The sequence below is a fragment of the Melospiza melodia genome, chromosome 5, assembly GCF_035770615.1.
Source record: "Melospiza melodia melodia isolate bMelMel2 chromosome 5, bMelMel2.pri, whole genome shotgun sequence".
NCBI classification, from domain to species: Eukaryota; Metazoa; Chordata; class Aves; order Passeriformes; family Passerellidae; genus Melospiza; species Melospiza melodia.
In genome coordinates, this window is record NC_086198.1 from 27,995,411 (window position 1) to 28,012,591 (window position 17,181).

General features: G+C 39.6%; 1 protein-coding gene across 6 annotated transcripts in view; it reads left to right on the forward strand.

The window, feature by feature from the left end:
• MAPK10 (mitogen-activated protein kinase 10) overlaps positions 1-13,278 on the forward strand; it is a 146,505-nt gene extending 133,227 nt beyond the window's left edge. For 5 of the 6 annotated variants that reach the window (XM_063156696.1, XM_063156697.1, XM_063156699.1 and 2 more), the window contains 3 exons: positions 272-335; positions 791-868; positions 5,894-13,278. In XM_063156696.1, the coding sequence (XP_063012766.1) occupies positions 272-335; positions 791-868; positions 5,894-6,036 (285 nt within the window). In that variant the 3' untranslated portion in view covers positions 6,037-13,278. Of the gene's footprint in view, positions 1-271; positions 336-790; positions 869-5,888 lie in introns of all 6 variants that reach the window. The other variant, XM_063156698.1, reaches the window with a different exon arrangement.
• The last annotated feature ends 3,903 nt before the right edge of the window (positions 13,279-17,181 follow it).

Genomic DNA, 17,181 nt, shown 5'->3' on the forward strand with positions numbered 1-17,181 from the left:
TGGGCTCAGTACAAGCACAATGACATTGTTGATCTGGGTTTTATTTCAACTGCATTGAAAAGGAAGACAGAGAAGTATGTTGATTTCTTCTACAAAAAGAGTTAACTTCCAGGAGTGTTAATCCCCTTAATATTCAAATGTGTTTCAGATGTTTTTGCATGTACAGGATGGATTGCAGAGAGAGGAGAAATTATCTTGAATTAAGTAATTAGTCCTGATTATTTACACTATAACAGACAATTGACTAAACAGCTGTGTTTCTTTCCTGCAGCCTCCTCCTCAGATATATGATAAACAGCTGGATGAAAGGGAACATACAATCGAGGAATGGAAAGGTAATTGCTGTTTAGAATTACATGGGAAGGAGTATTTTAGTGGCAAAATGGCAAAAACATAGCAAGAAATATGGAAAATGTTCTGAGGGCTATCATTGTCTACATAGGTTAATGCTAACGCAGGAGGTGTGGATTCCAGTGCATCACTGAAATCCAAGGAGAACAGAATAATATTCAGCAGGGCAATGCATCAGAATTTTAGCCACAGTGCTGCTTCTCTTCTAGACAGTGCAGCATTAAACAGTTCCCCTGCTCTGGCTGAAGCCCATTTGACTCCATTCAGCTCCAAAAGGAGATGAGAGGAGGGGAATGGAAGAGAGAGGTCTTATGTGAGTAGAGCTGTCAGACTTGGGGAGACAAGGCAGGGCAGACTTAGGAAGCTTATGTGGTATTTATTCTGTTCCTGATCACAGGCACTGGCCTCTGTCACTAACTGTCCCAATTCTCTTTTCCAGAACTCATCTACAAAGAAGTAATGAATTCTGAAGAAAAGACTAAAAATGGCGTAGTAAAAGGACAGCCTTCTCCTTCAGGTACTCAGCCCCAATGAATAACCTTGCGTTCTGTACTGGCAAAGAGAGAATGGAGATTGCTGAAGGGCTTAGACTACACTTGAAGTTATGCAGGCCAATGAAGAAGTTTTTATGAGATTCAGATGAGTTGACCTTTATTAATTGTACTCCAGTGTCATGTTAATATAGTGCTTCAAAAATTGTCTTCTTGCTATTTCAGGGACAGTTGTGCTGGTATTGTCTGTGGTTACAGATTGTATTCCTCTGAGTGTGGAGGTTTCTCTCACACTGGTATTTTCATGCTGCTTATGACTGGATAACTGAACTAACACTTTGGTAGTTGAAACAAGCAAAATTGGTGATGTTAGCACACATTAATCTCTTGGACACACAACACTGCACACCTGACCTCCACCCCAGCCCCATGTAGGTGTCTGGTACTAATCTGGTAGTCTATCCTCTCAGAAGTCCAATCACATTAGAACAGCTGGCTGGCAACTCTTGATGACACTTCAGTGGAAAGGGAAAGTTGTGTTAAACCATTGACTCTTAAAGTCCTGTCACAAAAAAATCACAACTAAATTTTTTCAGAGTAGAATTCACATCAGCAGTCTTTTCACAGAAGTGCAAATGGTTACTGCCAGTACACAGAAATATATGTTTGTGAAGGTACAGTTTCACTGGCAAACTTGAAGTGCCCAGATTTTGAGCACAGTGTTCCAGCAGTATTTATGAGTAACACTGCCTTTCCTCAAAGTGTAATCATTTAACTCAGTGTTCTCTGCATGTTTTCAGACAGTTTTTTTCACACTCTCATTTTTCACTTGCTGCTGAGCCAAGGTAATGTTAGAACAAGAATATATCACTAGTAATTGACAGGACAAGGGGGAACATGGCAGTAATGGAGGGAGTTAATAAAGTGCTGGGTGGTGATGTTGGAGCACAACCCTGCACCTGGATTTTGACATGGATGAAGTAATATATTGGAAAGAATCCACTGTGTTCTTTCCAAGTAGCAAAGAACAGAACTTGCAGATTTAATTTACCTAACTATGGTGCCACCACCAAAAAGAAATCTGGGCCCCTAAAACTTATCTGATAAATCCTCATCCTTAAATTTTTCTTTCTTCCAGAATTGTGGCTGCAGGTTGATTTATGATCCAGAAGCACTATAGGTGCTTGCTTTAGGAATAAACTACCCAGGAATTTCTTTATCAATTTCATATTCTATTTTGCTATGTGGAAGGTTTTTATTGTTTATGTAAAATATTTTCAAACAAAATTCAAAATTGTAATTTTTTACCTAGAATGTGTTCTGCTGTTTCCCTTTGACTGTTTTTTGAATGTTAGGCACTAACAAGTTCAGAAAATATTTCAAACTGCTTTCAGATGAGACTGTTGAACGAAACAGTAGATTTCCTGTTCTTCACTTTGTGTTCCTGACTTAGGTTTTCAGCTGAATGAAATAATGGAAGAAAGAGGTAAAACACCAGTTCTGAGCATAAGGAAAATGAGAGATACTCTACTCATTGGTTGGTGTTCTTAGCAAGAATTCAGAAAGCTGAGATTTAGTGCTCTATCAATAATCACGGCAAGCAAGCTGGAGCTTAGTTTCCATGATTACTTGATAAGAGTTTTGGGGGAGACTGCTGAAGCTGACAGCATCAGGGATAATAATTGCTTGTTGACAGAGCCACTTAGAGTGCCTGTGTATCAGGCTGTCAATCTCTTTTCTGTGAAGAATTGGTTAGTACAACATATCAGCTTGGAAACTCAAGCAGCTGCCCCTCGTGCTTATGTTCAGTGAATAAAATCAACAATGTCAAAAATTGTTCCCAGCAGAGGCCACTTCTGCCTGTCCAAAAAGTGTCTCTGTTATTATCAAACAGCAGCATTTGAAAAAAAGATAAGTTTAATGCAAAGCTGTAGATTATTTAGAATTAAACTTAAGTTCTGTCCATAGTATCTAACCTCCTCTCACACTCTCCCCTAGCCTTCACTATCCAGCTGTAGTTTCACACATAACATTTTCAACTCTCTTGTCCTTTTTGGGTACAGAGTATAGTAAATAAGAGAGATCTTAGTGCAGCTTATTTGTAGCATTCCCTTTCTAGGTGAAAATGGATCTTTTGTTCTTCATTTCCTGCCTCTTACTTGCTGTCTGAATTGCCATCACCCAGGAACTACTGGACACCTTTACTAGTAGGACACCTCCTCTGTCATGTGCAGACTCTACATTGAGCAGCTGATGGACTTGCCAAGCACTGTGACACTCGATCCCAGGAGCTGCTATTCACACAATTTATGAGAGGCTGAGCAGATCCCCAGTACAGACACTGAGCTTTTTTGGAAACTGCAAAAGCTGCAGTTCTCCTTTCAGTTTTTTTACCCCAAGTCTGTATCACTTGAATTGAAGTCTGAGAGGCACTTCCAGTGGTGCTATTTAGCAGCATTTCTCAGGAGCCCTTTCAGGAAGGAATCCCTTCTTTACAGCACACAGGCTGATATATGCTTTAAAAGAGAAGCTGTCAAGGCAATAGCAGAGCCAGGAACAGATCCCAGGAGCTGTTTCTCACCTGCTCTAACCTTTAGCACTTTTCCTCAATCCTGCAGTCAGTGAGAAGCTTCCTGCCAAACAGCAACTTCATAAATGGGGCTCTTTTTCTCTTTTGAGTGCACCTGTGTCATATCTCTGCTGTCTCACCTGGCACACATCCCTCCAGGAGCAAAGTGCTGTAGCACAGCAAATGGAGCATTCCTTACTGACTGGGACAGCTTTGTTTGGGCTTCTGAGTGCTGCTGCCCAAGTCCTGCTTTGTGCTGCTGAGCTCTTTAATTCTGTCATTGAGGTTTAGCGTGGTTTCCTTTGTTTTTGTGGATACTTCATGAGTCTGGGTTCTTTGGGGCTGCAGCAGGAGCTGTCACATCTGTGTTGTGTCATGTGGAATTGTGCTGAAAGATAGGAATAGCCATAAAAATGCAATTTCCAGAAACTCGTGGGCTGCACTGATACTTGCTGAGAAGATCATAGCAGGGTTTATTGAATTCAGTGGTGCTGAATCAGACAGAGTGTAACAAAATCTTCACCCATACAATTTCTGCAGCTATTTCTTCAGTTATTTTGCCTAGCTAAGTTGAGTGAATGTTCATCCAAGAAAGCAGCAGTTTGATCAAAAGTTGATTAAACCTGCTGGAATTCTTTCCATTTTATTCTTAGGAGAGTATCCATGACTTAATGGCAGGCTTCTGCCCAGCATGGTAAACATAGAAAGGTAATATATTGTTTAGTCATTAATATGAATTAATTCAGTCATATTTTGACTATCCATAAATGCATTTATCTTGACTGATTAGTATTTTCATAAAATACCACATGATTAAATAACATGTAAACATGAAGTAACAGGATTGTACTGAAGGATGAGGTACACAGAAATAACACTTTGCAAAACACATTTTATGACAGAGAGGATGGATGATTGCTGTCTGCAGCCACCAGTCAGATTTCATTAATTCTGCTCTTTTTGCAGCTCTTACAAAATTAACTATTTTGTTTTCCAAATGTATCAGGAGAGTAAATGAATTTAATTGGTTCTGATGCCATAATGTACAACTAGAACAGCAGAAAGCAGTTCCCATCTGGAGCTCTAAATGTGAGCATATCTGTCTCTGTTTTGTGCATATTTACAGTGGATGTGTATAAAGGGAAGAAAAAGTTGAGGAATATAGAATAGTAGTTGGAGGTATGGTATGGTGACTTGTTTTCTCAAATTAATGTTTTTATTGCAAACTAGAAAGTGACAAAAAATCCTTTCCTTTTGCCATAGCAGCGTATATTTTGCCTAGGCTGTAGAGAGACCTTTTAATGTCTGTATTAGGAATATATGAGTTGTGTAGTTTTACTGGATAATAGATGTTAATTTCTAGCCCTTTGGTAGAAATGAAAATTTGCAAAAGTTGGCTGAGCACACTTTTCCGACAGAAGAATGAAATGGCATCTATCTGCAGAACAAAGACCTGTGTCACCTGTAATTTCTAGCTGTAATTTCTAGCTATGCAAGATCATACAAAATGACATATTTTATTATCATGAATATTTAATGGAAATTAATCTATCCCTCTTAAACGGAAGACAGTGCTAATTTTGATATAAGAGAACAAAAAAAAAAAAATTGCCTGGAAGTTCAGTGGGAAAAAAACCCAATCAAACAGGTTTATGCTTCTCTGCAAACTTTAGTTTGAGCTGAGGTTAATGAGCAGTAACAGCTAAGCAATCATAGGTGCATGATAAATACATTCTTTACATGGCTCTGTATTTGTCATTCAGTTGTCTGAATTTATCAGGCAGATAATTTCTGATAATATTCAGGGATGTGGTGAATGTTCAGTTGCATTAATGATAATCTCAGGCAGGTCATTCATAAAGTCAAAGTGATTTTTTGCAATAATGTCTGGTACCATCATAATTTTAGAGAGGCGAGGTAAACTTGGCTGTACAAAAATACAGTCCTGGCTGAAATCCCGGGCTTAGTGCCCTAATCCTTAGTAAGGGAAAGAAACCACTCTGCATTTCCACTGGGTGATTTGATCCCATGCACTCTATTAGACTGCCACTAAAAAAACTGGAATTTTATGAGAAGAATATGGAGGAATTTATGAGAATATGAGGAATTTATGAGAATATGAGAAATATATGAGGGGAATTTATGAGGAATAGGTGGGGTCTGCTGTTGTTTTGGTCACGCATTATATGCTCCTAATATGCTGTTGAGTGTTGTGGAACTCCAAGTGGACTAGAGCGAAGTGGGGTGACAAACACTGTATGAGCTATAGCTTTTCAAAGCAGACTGAGAGACAGAATTTCCTGGTAAGATAGATATTTAATATTATCCAGTGTCTAAAGTTTGCACGATCCATTTCCTGCTGAGGTTTGCCACTGGATAAAATGGCCTGCGTACCACCAGGTAAGCACCCTCTGCTCTCTAACACGTGGCACCTTCTGGGGTTTCGGGTTTAATCACGTTGGTGTTCGTTTTCGTAGCACAGGTGCAGCAGTGAACAGCAGTGAGAGCCTCCCTCCATCCTCATCTGTCAACGACATCTCATCCATGTCCACGGATCAAACCCTGGCGTCTGACACGGACAGCAGCCTGGAAGCTTCTGCAGGACCCCTCGGTTGTTGCAGGTGACTAGCCGCCTGCCTGCGAAACCCAGCGTTCTTCAGAGGATGATGGAACCTAGGAGGAAAAAATTATGGGAGCTAAGAGATGAAAAGAAAGAGAAATAAAACACAGAGATTTAAGTGAAACAAACAAAGAAACAAACAAACAAAAAAAAAAATCTTTTCAGCCTGCTTCTCCTACAGAGTTATGTAATGCAGCTAAGCTCAAGTGTGTATTTAACTTATAGTTGCTCTGCTTTGGTCTTCTTCCAGTGATGCTTACTGGGGGGCAAAAGGAAAAAAGGAACTGAAAAAATCCTTTTTTTACCCCTCTCCCCACAAGATGTAAAATGAATGGCTGCAAAACCAGCAACCTGCAACTGTCTTTTTCACACTGGCATGACAAGGTGTGCAGTAGCCACGCTCCACCATCTGAGTGTGTGTCTGCCTTCACTGTCTGCTCTGCCATCTGCCCAGTGAGGCAGGCAGGGATCTCCATGCATTTTTTCCTCACACACATACACACATGTGCCAACAGAATCCTGGCAGTGCATGCAGCTGTGTGCCTGCACATCTGCACAGGCACTTAGTGTGCACTCCACGACTATAAATGGCCCATTCCAGGGGAACTGCTTAACTACATATGGGATCTTACAGTACAAATTCTATCTGTTTGCTCCTTGATGATGTTACATATGAGGACTTGTGGAAGTGTAAATAACCACATAGAACTGTGGCTCCCTCAGACACTTGAAGATGTAGCACCAAATTTCTGCTGAGAGTTGTATATATATTTTGAAATAATAATCAGTTTTATTGAAAGAAGAAGCCACTGAGCTTCATAGAAAAAATGCTAGTTTGTGAATGTTAAGACTTGTTGTTCTGATTTTTAGAGCAGATATGCCAAGATGAGACTGGGTTAGAAGGAAGCACATGTATCTTTGCAAGTTACAGGGAACAAGAGTGAAGGGGTTTTATGCATGTCTAAGCCCAGAAAGGTATCAGTAAGCAGCTTTTTCTGTCAATGTGAAGTGAGTTATCATCTTAGGGCATAGATAAGCTCGCTATTTTGAAGTACATGTATGTTTGTAAATTAGAGGGTATGACAGGGTTGGGGAATAAGCAGACTGTGATCAAAAGGACATGGACCAACTTGTTTTTATTTTATGTCTAGATCTTTATTAGGTTAGCTAGAGAAAGGATATTTGCAGCTCACTCCCTCTCAGTGTGTGTTTGCAGCTTAGAGGTTGTTTTCCCTTTTCATCATTCCCTAGCAGGCACTTCTACTCAGGCATTCTCTGGGTGCTTTTGGCTCTTCATTTCCTCATGACAAATCAGTGGACTCCCCAGGAAGTTTTAGCATCTGTGTTGCACAGAAAAGAACCACAGAGTGCATGGGTCTAGTTTTCCTACATTCTAACAGCCAAGTTATCAATCAGCTCGTGTGTTGGCCTGGAAGGGTCACAGCCAGGGGTCTTGGGCAGTTTGGACAAGTTCTGAAGAACCCAACAGTGACTGAATATCAAATTGAATTTGCCATGTAATAAAGCAGAGGATTTCCCGTGGTAAGTAACAGCAAGAATGACAAAATTCCACACAAAATTAAAGAACCGTTGAATTTTTTTTTTCCAGCCAAAACAGCAATTGGCATTTTCCACAGCAAGGTCATCATTTATCTGAGTTGGAAATTAACCAAACTCCAAGTCATCTGTCCTTTTACCAAAGTGCGCCATGTAAACTGAAATGAGCTAAATCCTACTCTAATGCTTTTCCAAGTGCCAGAGAGAGAAACTGTTTAGACTATGTTAGTGGATATTTTAAATTCACTAACTCTCTAGTATTCAAAACTCTACCAAAATAGGGCTGCTCCATTGGGTGGCTTACAAGCCTGCCATTCTGTGGTAGAATAAAAAATTAGTATCAAATCAGATTTTTTTCGAAGGGAAGAAAGAGAAGGAAAAAACTTCTCTCCAGAGTGAGGAGGAGGGGAGATAAAAATGAAGAGGATATAAAATAAAATCAGACTTGGTAGGTCTGACCTGTATCAGAATTGCTGTAAGAAGTGGGGGTCTTTCCCTGGTTATATTTTTGGTAGATTTTTATCAAATTGTTTTTGGAGAGTAAAATTAGGTTGTTAATGTTCTAAAAACTCAGAGCAGTAATTTTAAAAGCAATAATTTACTACTGCTAAATATATTTAGCAATATTCTCTCTTAAGCCATGAAACATCAGGTCATTATTGAGTGATGTAACTCTCAGTCCAAAGCCAATGATCATAAAAGTATTGAAAGGTTAACAGCAAAGCTCTGTAGGTATGTAGGCAATAACACCAAGGGTGACTTCTTAGCAATAATTAAATATATCACCTCCAGATTTAATTCACCATAGATACATATTAATAATATTCAGGTAACTAGTATCTACTTTACATTCCTTAGTGTGCACCATTCGGGTGTGTTATTTAAGCAAAGCTAAATAAGTCTCATTGAGGCAAAACTGCAAAAATATCACCAGTGTAGACTGTAGAAACTTGGAGTAATCCCAGTTCATTGCCAGTGATGTTATGGAGATGTGGCATAGGCAACAGCAGAGAAGCCATTTAGAGTAGATGGAGACTTGTAGACCTCCCATGTTTTATCTCTAGAAGGCAAATCTGTGCTCTTAGTCTCATGGTATAATTCAGTCCTGTTTGGGTTCATATGTGCAGGGTGGAGAAGCAGTCACCAGAGAAGGTGTCCTTAGGTGAGTGCTGAATGGACTCACAGCACAGGAGTTACATGATCAGCTTTATTCCCTGATTCTGCTAAGCACCAGGGCTTGTTCAAACATCTCATGGAGACTGTAGGATGCTTACAAAAAATTAACTAGCGTGTGCTTTTGTCCTTTGCTCAGCAGTGATCGACATCAGCATGTGCTTAAGTGCCTTGCTGAAATGGGGCCTGAAAGAATTACTGCATCTCTTTTTGTCCTCAAATCAGTCTCCTTCATGAGAAGCTCTGTCTGGGGGAGGAGACGGAGCTGTCCACATTGGACACTAGAAAAAAAAAGCCATCAATGAAGAAAAGCATTAGTTCTGTAAAGTTCTGGTCCTTGTGTGTCCAAACTGAAGCAGCAGGAATAGCATCCTTTGTTTTGCTTTGTGCCAGGAATTCAGTGCTGTCAGCTGATACCTTACAATAACACATGTACTCTTGAATAAAGGATCATAGTGAGGATGTTTGAGGATGTTTTAAGGGAAACCACTTTTTTATTTTCTGATTCTAGAAGTTTTGATACCATCTTCTTAAAGTCTGCTCCCCATTATTCCAAAATTATATTCAGCTTGATAAGGATAGATTCTTTCCTTAATTTTGCCATTGATCTTTTAAACCTGCTTGTGCTTAACACGTTACTAAATGTAGTACTTTGGCAACAATTTTCACTTAATTCTCTGAGGTTTGCAGTTGTAAGCATCACTGCCACCAGTGCAGAAGTGAAGGAAACTGGGAAGCCAAAGATCTGTCACAGATGTTCCAAGGTATTTAGGCACCATAGGAGGCAATCAGTGAGCCTGTACCAGAAGTGGCATAATTTACATCATCCTGAATGGCAGCTGGACACTTTGGCATTTCTGAAAATATGCCTCAGAGCCTCTTGGTGTCCTAAGTGCCTCAATACCCAAGGAAATTCTGTTCCAAGTGGCTCAGCTAAGTCATGTATATAGGCAACAGCAGGGTGAGGAGAATGGCACGAGCATTATCTGTCGGTGACTGCTCAGAGCACTAACTGCATTGAGATGGTAGAGAGGAAAATTGCTGCAAAACATCCCTGCTTTTTTTTTTCTCAGATGGTGAATTTTGGGATAGTATGAGGAAAAAAAAAATGTCAGAACAGTTCTTAAAAGACCGTCCTTCTATTTTCTTTCTCACTGCTGAGGTTAAACAAGGATGAGGCATTGATTTATTACAAGTTGATGTAAGGTTATGTATGTTTTCAATCCAAAATTTTGGTAATTTTTGAAAACAGTCTTCAGATACTGACTGGATAGCTGCAATAGTATTTTGTGAGCTTTGACTGTATGCCATTAGAATATATCTTCAGAGAGTTCAGATATTTGAGTTGATCACTGTGATTTATGCGAATTGTATTGTGGTTGATGTTCCCCTCTCCCATCTAGAATTCCACGGCACAAAGAAATTCATGTATCATAGCAAGTTTGTATTACATAAAACAGATTGAAATTGGAGTGCAAATATGGCAGTGTGTAAAAAAAAAAAAAAACCAAAAAACCCAAGCAGCAAAGCTACAGAAAGCCTGATCAGGTTTTCTAAGCCCTAATGCGCTGATGGTTTTCCTCTGGAAATCACCAGTTCCTGCAAAGCATTGGCTTCTGAAGGTTACACAAGACAGATGATCATGTCACTCTTCCAAATTTATAAGCAATTCGGTTCATATACATTCCTTTATCTTCATAGATATTGCTTTACTTTCTAATTCTGGGATAACAGTACTGAAGAAATGAGACCTGATGCAGTGCCTTTTGGGAGTTTCCCAAAGTAGTACTACTTAACTGATTTGGATTGTTTTCTAAACTTGTCAGTGAGCACCAGTGATTTCTTTTCCACCAATTTATTTTCTCATGAAAAACATGGTAATAGTAACTTTTAGTACTGCCTGAGAGAGTTACTTTTAGAAAATCTCCCAAATGTTTTATTAAAAAAGTGTTTTGAATATGTTTGAATTATTGTAAAATGGAATTGGAATATTTTAATTCAAAGTAACTTCTAGTAACCAATGCTAGCTATTTATATTGCAAGCTTCACAGTAGTTTAAAGGACCAAAAACTATTTTAGTTTCAGATCTATTTATTTCTATTCAGATTTATCTATATTTCTTCCTTTGTGCTTATTTAGAGTTTAAAATTTTGTGTGAATTCAAACATGCAAAACCAAGCAAACAAACAAACAAAAAAGGCATTTTGCAACAAACTCTGTGCTTCCAGGGAGAGCAATATGAAAGAAAACCTGCAGGAACCAATTAGTTTTCTTTTTAAAGTCTGAGCTAGTCATTCCATTTATGTTTAGGCTTTTCTTTACTTCTGTATATGTGTGTAGGGAAGAGAGGGTGTTCATATGGATTTGCAGAACCTCTGTTCCGCTTGTGCTTGGTCCCAGTTGTCAGTGTGGATAAAGAGAGGAATTGTAACATAATCACACATCTTCAAGAATCTGATGGCTGTGCTTATTTGAACTTCCACCACTTTAAAAGGACACAGTTAACTGATTGCAAGCTCAAGGTGATCTTTTTCACACACACACAAACACACACACACACACACACACCAAAAAGAAAATCATTGTTCAGTAGGTTTGAATACTACATGAATATGTAATTGTCTTAATTAGTAAGATGCTTGAGGTATGCAGGGGAATGGTGAATGTGTCATCTTCACCAATGAGCTGGAAAACCAACCTGTCCAGTGGAATTTAGTGGAATCTTCTTAGTGTATTAGGAACTTGCCAATGTGATCTGATTTTTCTTTCATTTTTCTTGTAGGTTTGGGGTTTTTTTAATCAACAATTGATTGCAAGAAGTGAAATGTTTAACTTAATGCATGTTCAGGCTCGTTGGCCTATGGCAAGTTTGAGTTTTAAAGACAGTTTGATTTGACAAAAGAATGTTGAAAAACTTCAACTGAGGCTAATGGTGCCTTTTTACCTGAGAGGGAAACGCTGAAAAGCACACATTGAAGGAAGACACAGTCAATTTGGGAAATAAATGTATCCTTACCATGCTTATCATTTCAGACAGGTCTCTTTTGCTAATTTTCACTGAACAGGGCCATTCTTGTCTTCTGGAAAGCAAGATATTTATAATGTAAATAGTTGTATGGACTTATTTTTTTTTCCTTCCTCTGTAACTAATATGTAATAATCCAACACGCTATTTCTGTTAAAAACTTTTACAATAAGGCTGCTGTTTGCCTAAATATGGTTGACCTCTGACCTTTTCCTGAGTCAGTGACGTGTTGATAAAGGAGGGTGCTGGAAGTTTCAGTGTACATATAGAATCATGTATATTTAGTAAATTGGGTAAGTGGGACTTATGGCCAGTATACATTAAGCCACAACAGTAACAAAGCTCCAGATCTTAACTAGCAAAAACAACTGTTCACCTTGCCATGTCCATCCTGTAATAAGATCTAAGTTGCACCTGCCTGTAGTTCTGCATGATCAGACTTCAAAGTATAACTAACAAAATCTGTAATGTATCAGTGTTGATAAACGTAGATGTAAACAAGAAAAAAAATGAAAAAAAAAAAAGAAAAATTTAAAAAAGAGAAAAATAACAGAAAAATTTAATAACTTGATCAACAAAAGAAAATGAGCAACAGCTCAGTATCAAGACTGGAAGATGAGACGTGTCTGATTTTGTTGCACAGTTATAACTGAAAAGAACAACCGGTGTCAGTCAGCATATATGGACTACAGTAAGACATTTGTTAAGGAACCAACATTATTTCCATACTGTTTTGTTCTTACCCTGTTTACTTTGAGCATCTGTTGTTCCCTGTGTGTGGCACAGGGGAGAACAGGGCCTCAGTGATCAGTGTTTTATGGGTCAATGTCGCATCAATGATTTCCGATTTCTGTTTGTTTAGCAATTACTGAACGAAGATGGGACTCTCATGTTCTCCCATGTGTCAAAAGGAATCCTGTCAGAGCTTCCTCATGAGGATACTCTTCTCACTGCTGTCCTGACTCCTGTCTGGTGAGTGACTTTGCAGTGTTCCCAGGAAAGAGCCACGACGGGTTCCATGCGGGCACGTTGTGCGTTGCACTTTCACAGGGACTCAAAGTCACTCGGGGACAGGACTCAACTGAAGTATGGTATGTACTCTATGCATGACGCCTATATCACACCTTTATGACCTTATAGTGGTAAAACTGATGATCTTTGCAGATGTGGATTTGGACCATCTTTTTTTTTTTTTGGAGGAAAGCTGTCCTTATCCCACAAACCACTTGCTCCTATCCAGAGCAGCTAAATGGAAGTTAAAGAGGTGCAAGGGCCTTCTTGGGACCGTGCCCATGGGTGAATTTCATGCTGTTTGAATGTGATCTTGCCAAAAAAGCCTGTATATCTAGCAGGGGAGACTGTGACTGTCCTATAAGGAGTGTTTGTGTTGTTTACTTTAAAACAAGCTTTGCTAATTAAAGTAGTGTATTCCGGAGTCTATTTGAATGGCATGAAGGGTATCAATGAAGAAGGTGGAAAGAATTCTCCTACAGCTCTCCTGGCTTCTTGTTTCTTTTCCTTCAGCCCTTTCTAGGGGACACACATAAAGCAGTAAACACATGGACATTGCCAGGATTACTGAATTCAGTGCTGCTTTGGGTGGGCTTTATTTAAGAAGCATCTTCAGAACTACAGAAATGTAAAGGTATCTTAAGACATATGAGACTGAGGTATTTTTTCTTTGAGTGGCTTTGGAGTCTATTCCTCTGGCTGACTGCCTAGGAATATTGGAGGGGATGGGGGAAATGCAGTTCTGACATGACTGGTCAGAATGAAGGAAGTCTGCCAAGTAAAACCTAGTCCCTCTCCCAGCTCTCCCCCAATTAAAAAAATGTAAACCAAAATCAAGCCAACAACAAGAGGCCCAGAAGAAAAACAAACAAAAAACCAATCCCCAAACCCCCATACTAATTGCAGAGTTAATAATTTGGAGATTGATTTTCCACAAATTTGAACGCACTTCACTCTAGATGAAATACAAACGAATAGGAAAGAGATGCATCATTTCAAAAAGATTGATGATTTTTCAATTTTTGCATAAGCTAGCTATGTCCAGAACATTTCCAAGCAAGTCAAACCATAATACACAAAGGACATTTTTTATATTTGGATTTATCATGTATAGAGATGAAAATTAAAATCCCAAACAGCTTTCTGCCAAAGCAATTTGAAGGCAGGAGCTGCAGAAAAGGATGAAATAAAGCTCCTTGTAAGAACTGTAAGGAAAGAAATTCTAATAGCTGTTGGTACTTGAATGTTGTTTCAAGCCTACTATGCACAGTAGTACTCTTGTTTTGACTTGCTGTCCTTCTCCCAGTTCCTACGTGCAGAGATTGGCCAAGTTACACAATCTAATAGAAACCTCTGATTTGCAGTGGCTGGGGAATTTTGGCTTTGTGATTCTTGCTCCAAAATGGGAGGGATCCATTTTATATAGGGATTTATTGTAAATCAAAGGAGACTCCGACAAAGGGGAGAGAGGATGATGAGAACTCCAGCTTATCTGAAGGCTAATGAATTACTTTATTATACTATACTATGTACATTTCATCTAAACTGAATCTGCTGTGCACTCACTGTTGCTCAGAACTGCACTCATCTCTGATTCTCTTGTGACTGTCCTGTGGCAGTCCCACACACACACACACACACACACACACACACCCTTCTTGGCCCTGACAGGCCAAGGGAACAAAACATCCTCGCTTTGGGTAAACAATCTCCATATTGCACCACACAGGAGGCACAGCAAGCAGGATAAGAATTGTGTTTTCCTTCTCCTCTGCTTATCTCACAGCTTCTCTCTCTTCAGAGGGCACGTGAATACCTCAGGGATCATCTTTTTTGTTTTACTGGGTACTTTCTGAAACTATTGAAGGGTCATCATTTTTGAGAGGTTTGCCCTTTTCACCAGACACAATTTTTATGGCCATATTTCAGTGATTGATACATCATGGCGCCCTGAAGCTGTAAGTGTGATTTGGCTCCCCACAGGCCGTGTGCTGGCCCGAGCACCCCACACACGCTGCAAGGCCGCAGCGGGGCCTGCGCCAGATCCATGGAACCCTCTGTGGGGAAGGAGATCAAAGTGCCTCTCTTAAAACCCCTGAGCTCTCTGGCTGAGGCAGACCAAGGGGATGAAGGTCAGTGACCAGCCCTGTGCTCCAGCTATGGACATTTATTGAGCACGGTGCTGGGAGGCTCCTGTGGGCGCACTGAGACCAGCCCATGGCGCCCTCACGGCAAGCGGGACTGCGTGGTGTGCGTGTGGCAAACTCCCTGGTGTGATGGCGGAGGGGAAGATTTGCTGCTCCTGTGGAGCCCTCTGCTGAAGCCTGCTCAGTTTTTATTGTTTCTGTGTGCTGATGCTTGGAAAGCAATGATTCTCCATCAGCTGCTCTGTGGCTGGGGCTCTCCTCAAGTACAGACAGAGACTCCTGTTGCTTTTCAACACGCTCCCCCAGCGTCTCTGTCAATGGCAAAACTTAGAGCCTGAATTGCAAAACTGCTCAGCCTCCAAGAAAACGTGATTTCCTGTACAATGGAAGAAGCCAGGGAGATGGTCTAGCTGGTGAATTAATTCCAGTTTCCTAACTGGAAATTTGGTATTTGTCTTATTTTGAAATTGACTGCTGGGAAGAAGTGTTGTTTGTCACCTGATGCTTCCATATGATGTTCTGCCCCATTCCAGGGGCATTTTAACACAAAATTTTACCCAGGAATTAGGGTCTGGGATAAAATAGCTCCCTTTGTGAATATGTCTTTTTAATGGATTGACTGGGGCTTTTGTTAAGTCCCATTATGGGGAATGGTTGATTGTTGCTGTCTGGAAGATTTTAGCCTTTCTTGCATCATTAGCCTGTTATTAACAATGGGGGCATTTAATGTTCCTCCAGGCTAAATTTAAAATGTGTGAAGTTATTCCCTGCTCTACTCCACATCTGCCAGTGGAAAATCAGGGAAATTGGTTTTGATACTTACAAACCCAGGAGGAAGAAATTACAAAGCAGCTAATACAACAAAATAACCTTTCTATTTTCCAGAACAGTTAATGACTTAAGGTGTAGATGAGGTAAAAACCTGTACCAAGACCCCTTTCTGCTGTTAATGCCAACTAGGTAGATACATGTCTGATGTTACAAGATTAAGCTGATAGTAATTAACAAGTTAATGGCAGATCCTATTAAAATGTCTTCGAGTCTTGATTTGCCATTGACAAATGGTCGGAAAGATTACTTCTGGAATTTTTTGCCTTGGTAGATACATTTATGCTTTTGCTTTGATGGGTTTGTCCTCAGCATTCTCTAGACAATAATAGAATAATCTTATCTTTTCCATTCAGTTGCATCATCTTAGAAGGAAAAGGATATGTTTTAAGTGTATCATAAGAATGCTAAATCACAGCTAGAATAAATGTTCATTTTTTTGTTTTCTTCCTTTTTTTAAAAATATGAATAATTATTCAAGGTGCCCTAATAGTGAAAATCTTCAGGTATCTCACCACAGGGTGCTGTTAAATGTGCCTACCCCATATTTGTTTTCCAAAGAGCAGTTTGCCTTTCAGAAAAAGATTTGTAGATATGGGTGTTCAGGGGGAATGGAGACTCTTTCTTAGTATCAGCCTCAATTCAGACTTAACAGGGTTTGAACACAGATAAATTCAGAGTATTAGGAGAGCAAAAGCTCTCTTCAGTAAAATTGGAAGTACTGTAGGGTCCAGCATGTTACTGAGTGGATTGAAGGATGAAGTTCTAGTTTCAAAATCAAAAAGCATTATAAGAAATAGTCCAGGAATCAAACCTAATGTCTGAATCCCACTGATTTCAGAGTTCCAAGCAGTCAGAACATTGTCCAAATTTGTTTTCAAAATCCTAATGCCATGTAACAGACCAGAAAGTACACCTATGTTCTCAAAGCAGGAGTACTCTGAGGGTTTTAGTGCATGGCTTTCTGCAATGCCAGTCAGTTGAAGGATTATTATGATTCTCTACATAAAGGAAAACACTAATTTTTGGCAAAGTGCAGAACTTCCATGTTTTTCATCAGAAAGGAGAAAAATAACACCTTGAACAACACTGCAACACAATTCCATGCTGCTGGCTGCAGGTGGGTCAGTGGGATGGTGCTGGTCAGGTTTCAGCACAGTTGTACTCATCAATTTTAGCTTTCTGACATTTTAACACAAGAGAGGGTTAGTGGACACAACAAATTACAGCATGCATTGTTAAAATAATTCATCTGACAACGTTGTCATGTGATTTCTGAAATACATGAATGTTGTTTTAATTTCCCTTCTTGGCCATAATTATGAGCATGAGCAAACTAACAGGACCACCCAAGCCATCCATCACTTTTAGTGCTGGATTTCTAAGCAGTTATCACACACACATGTGCT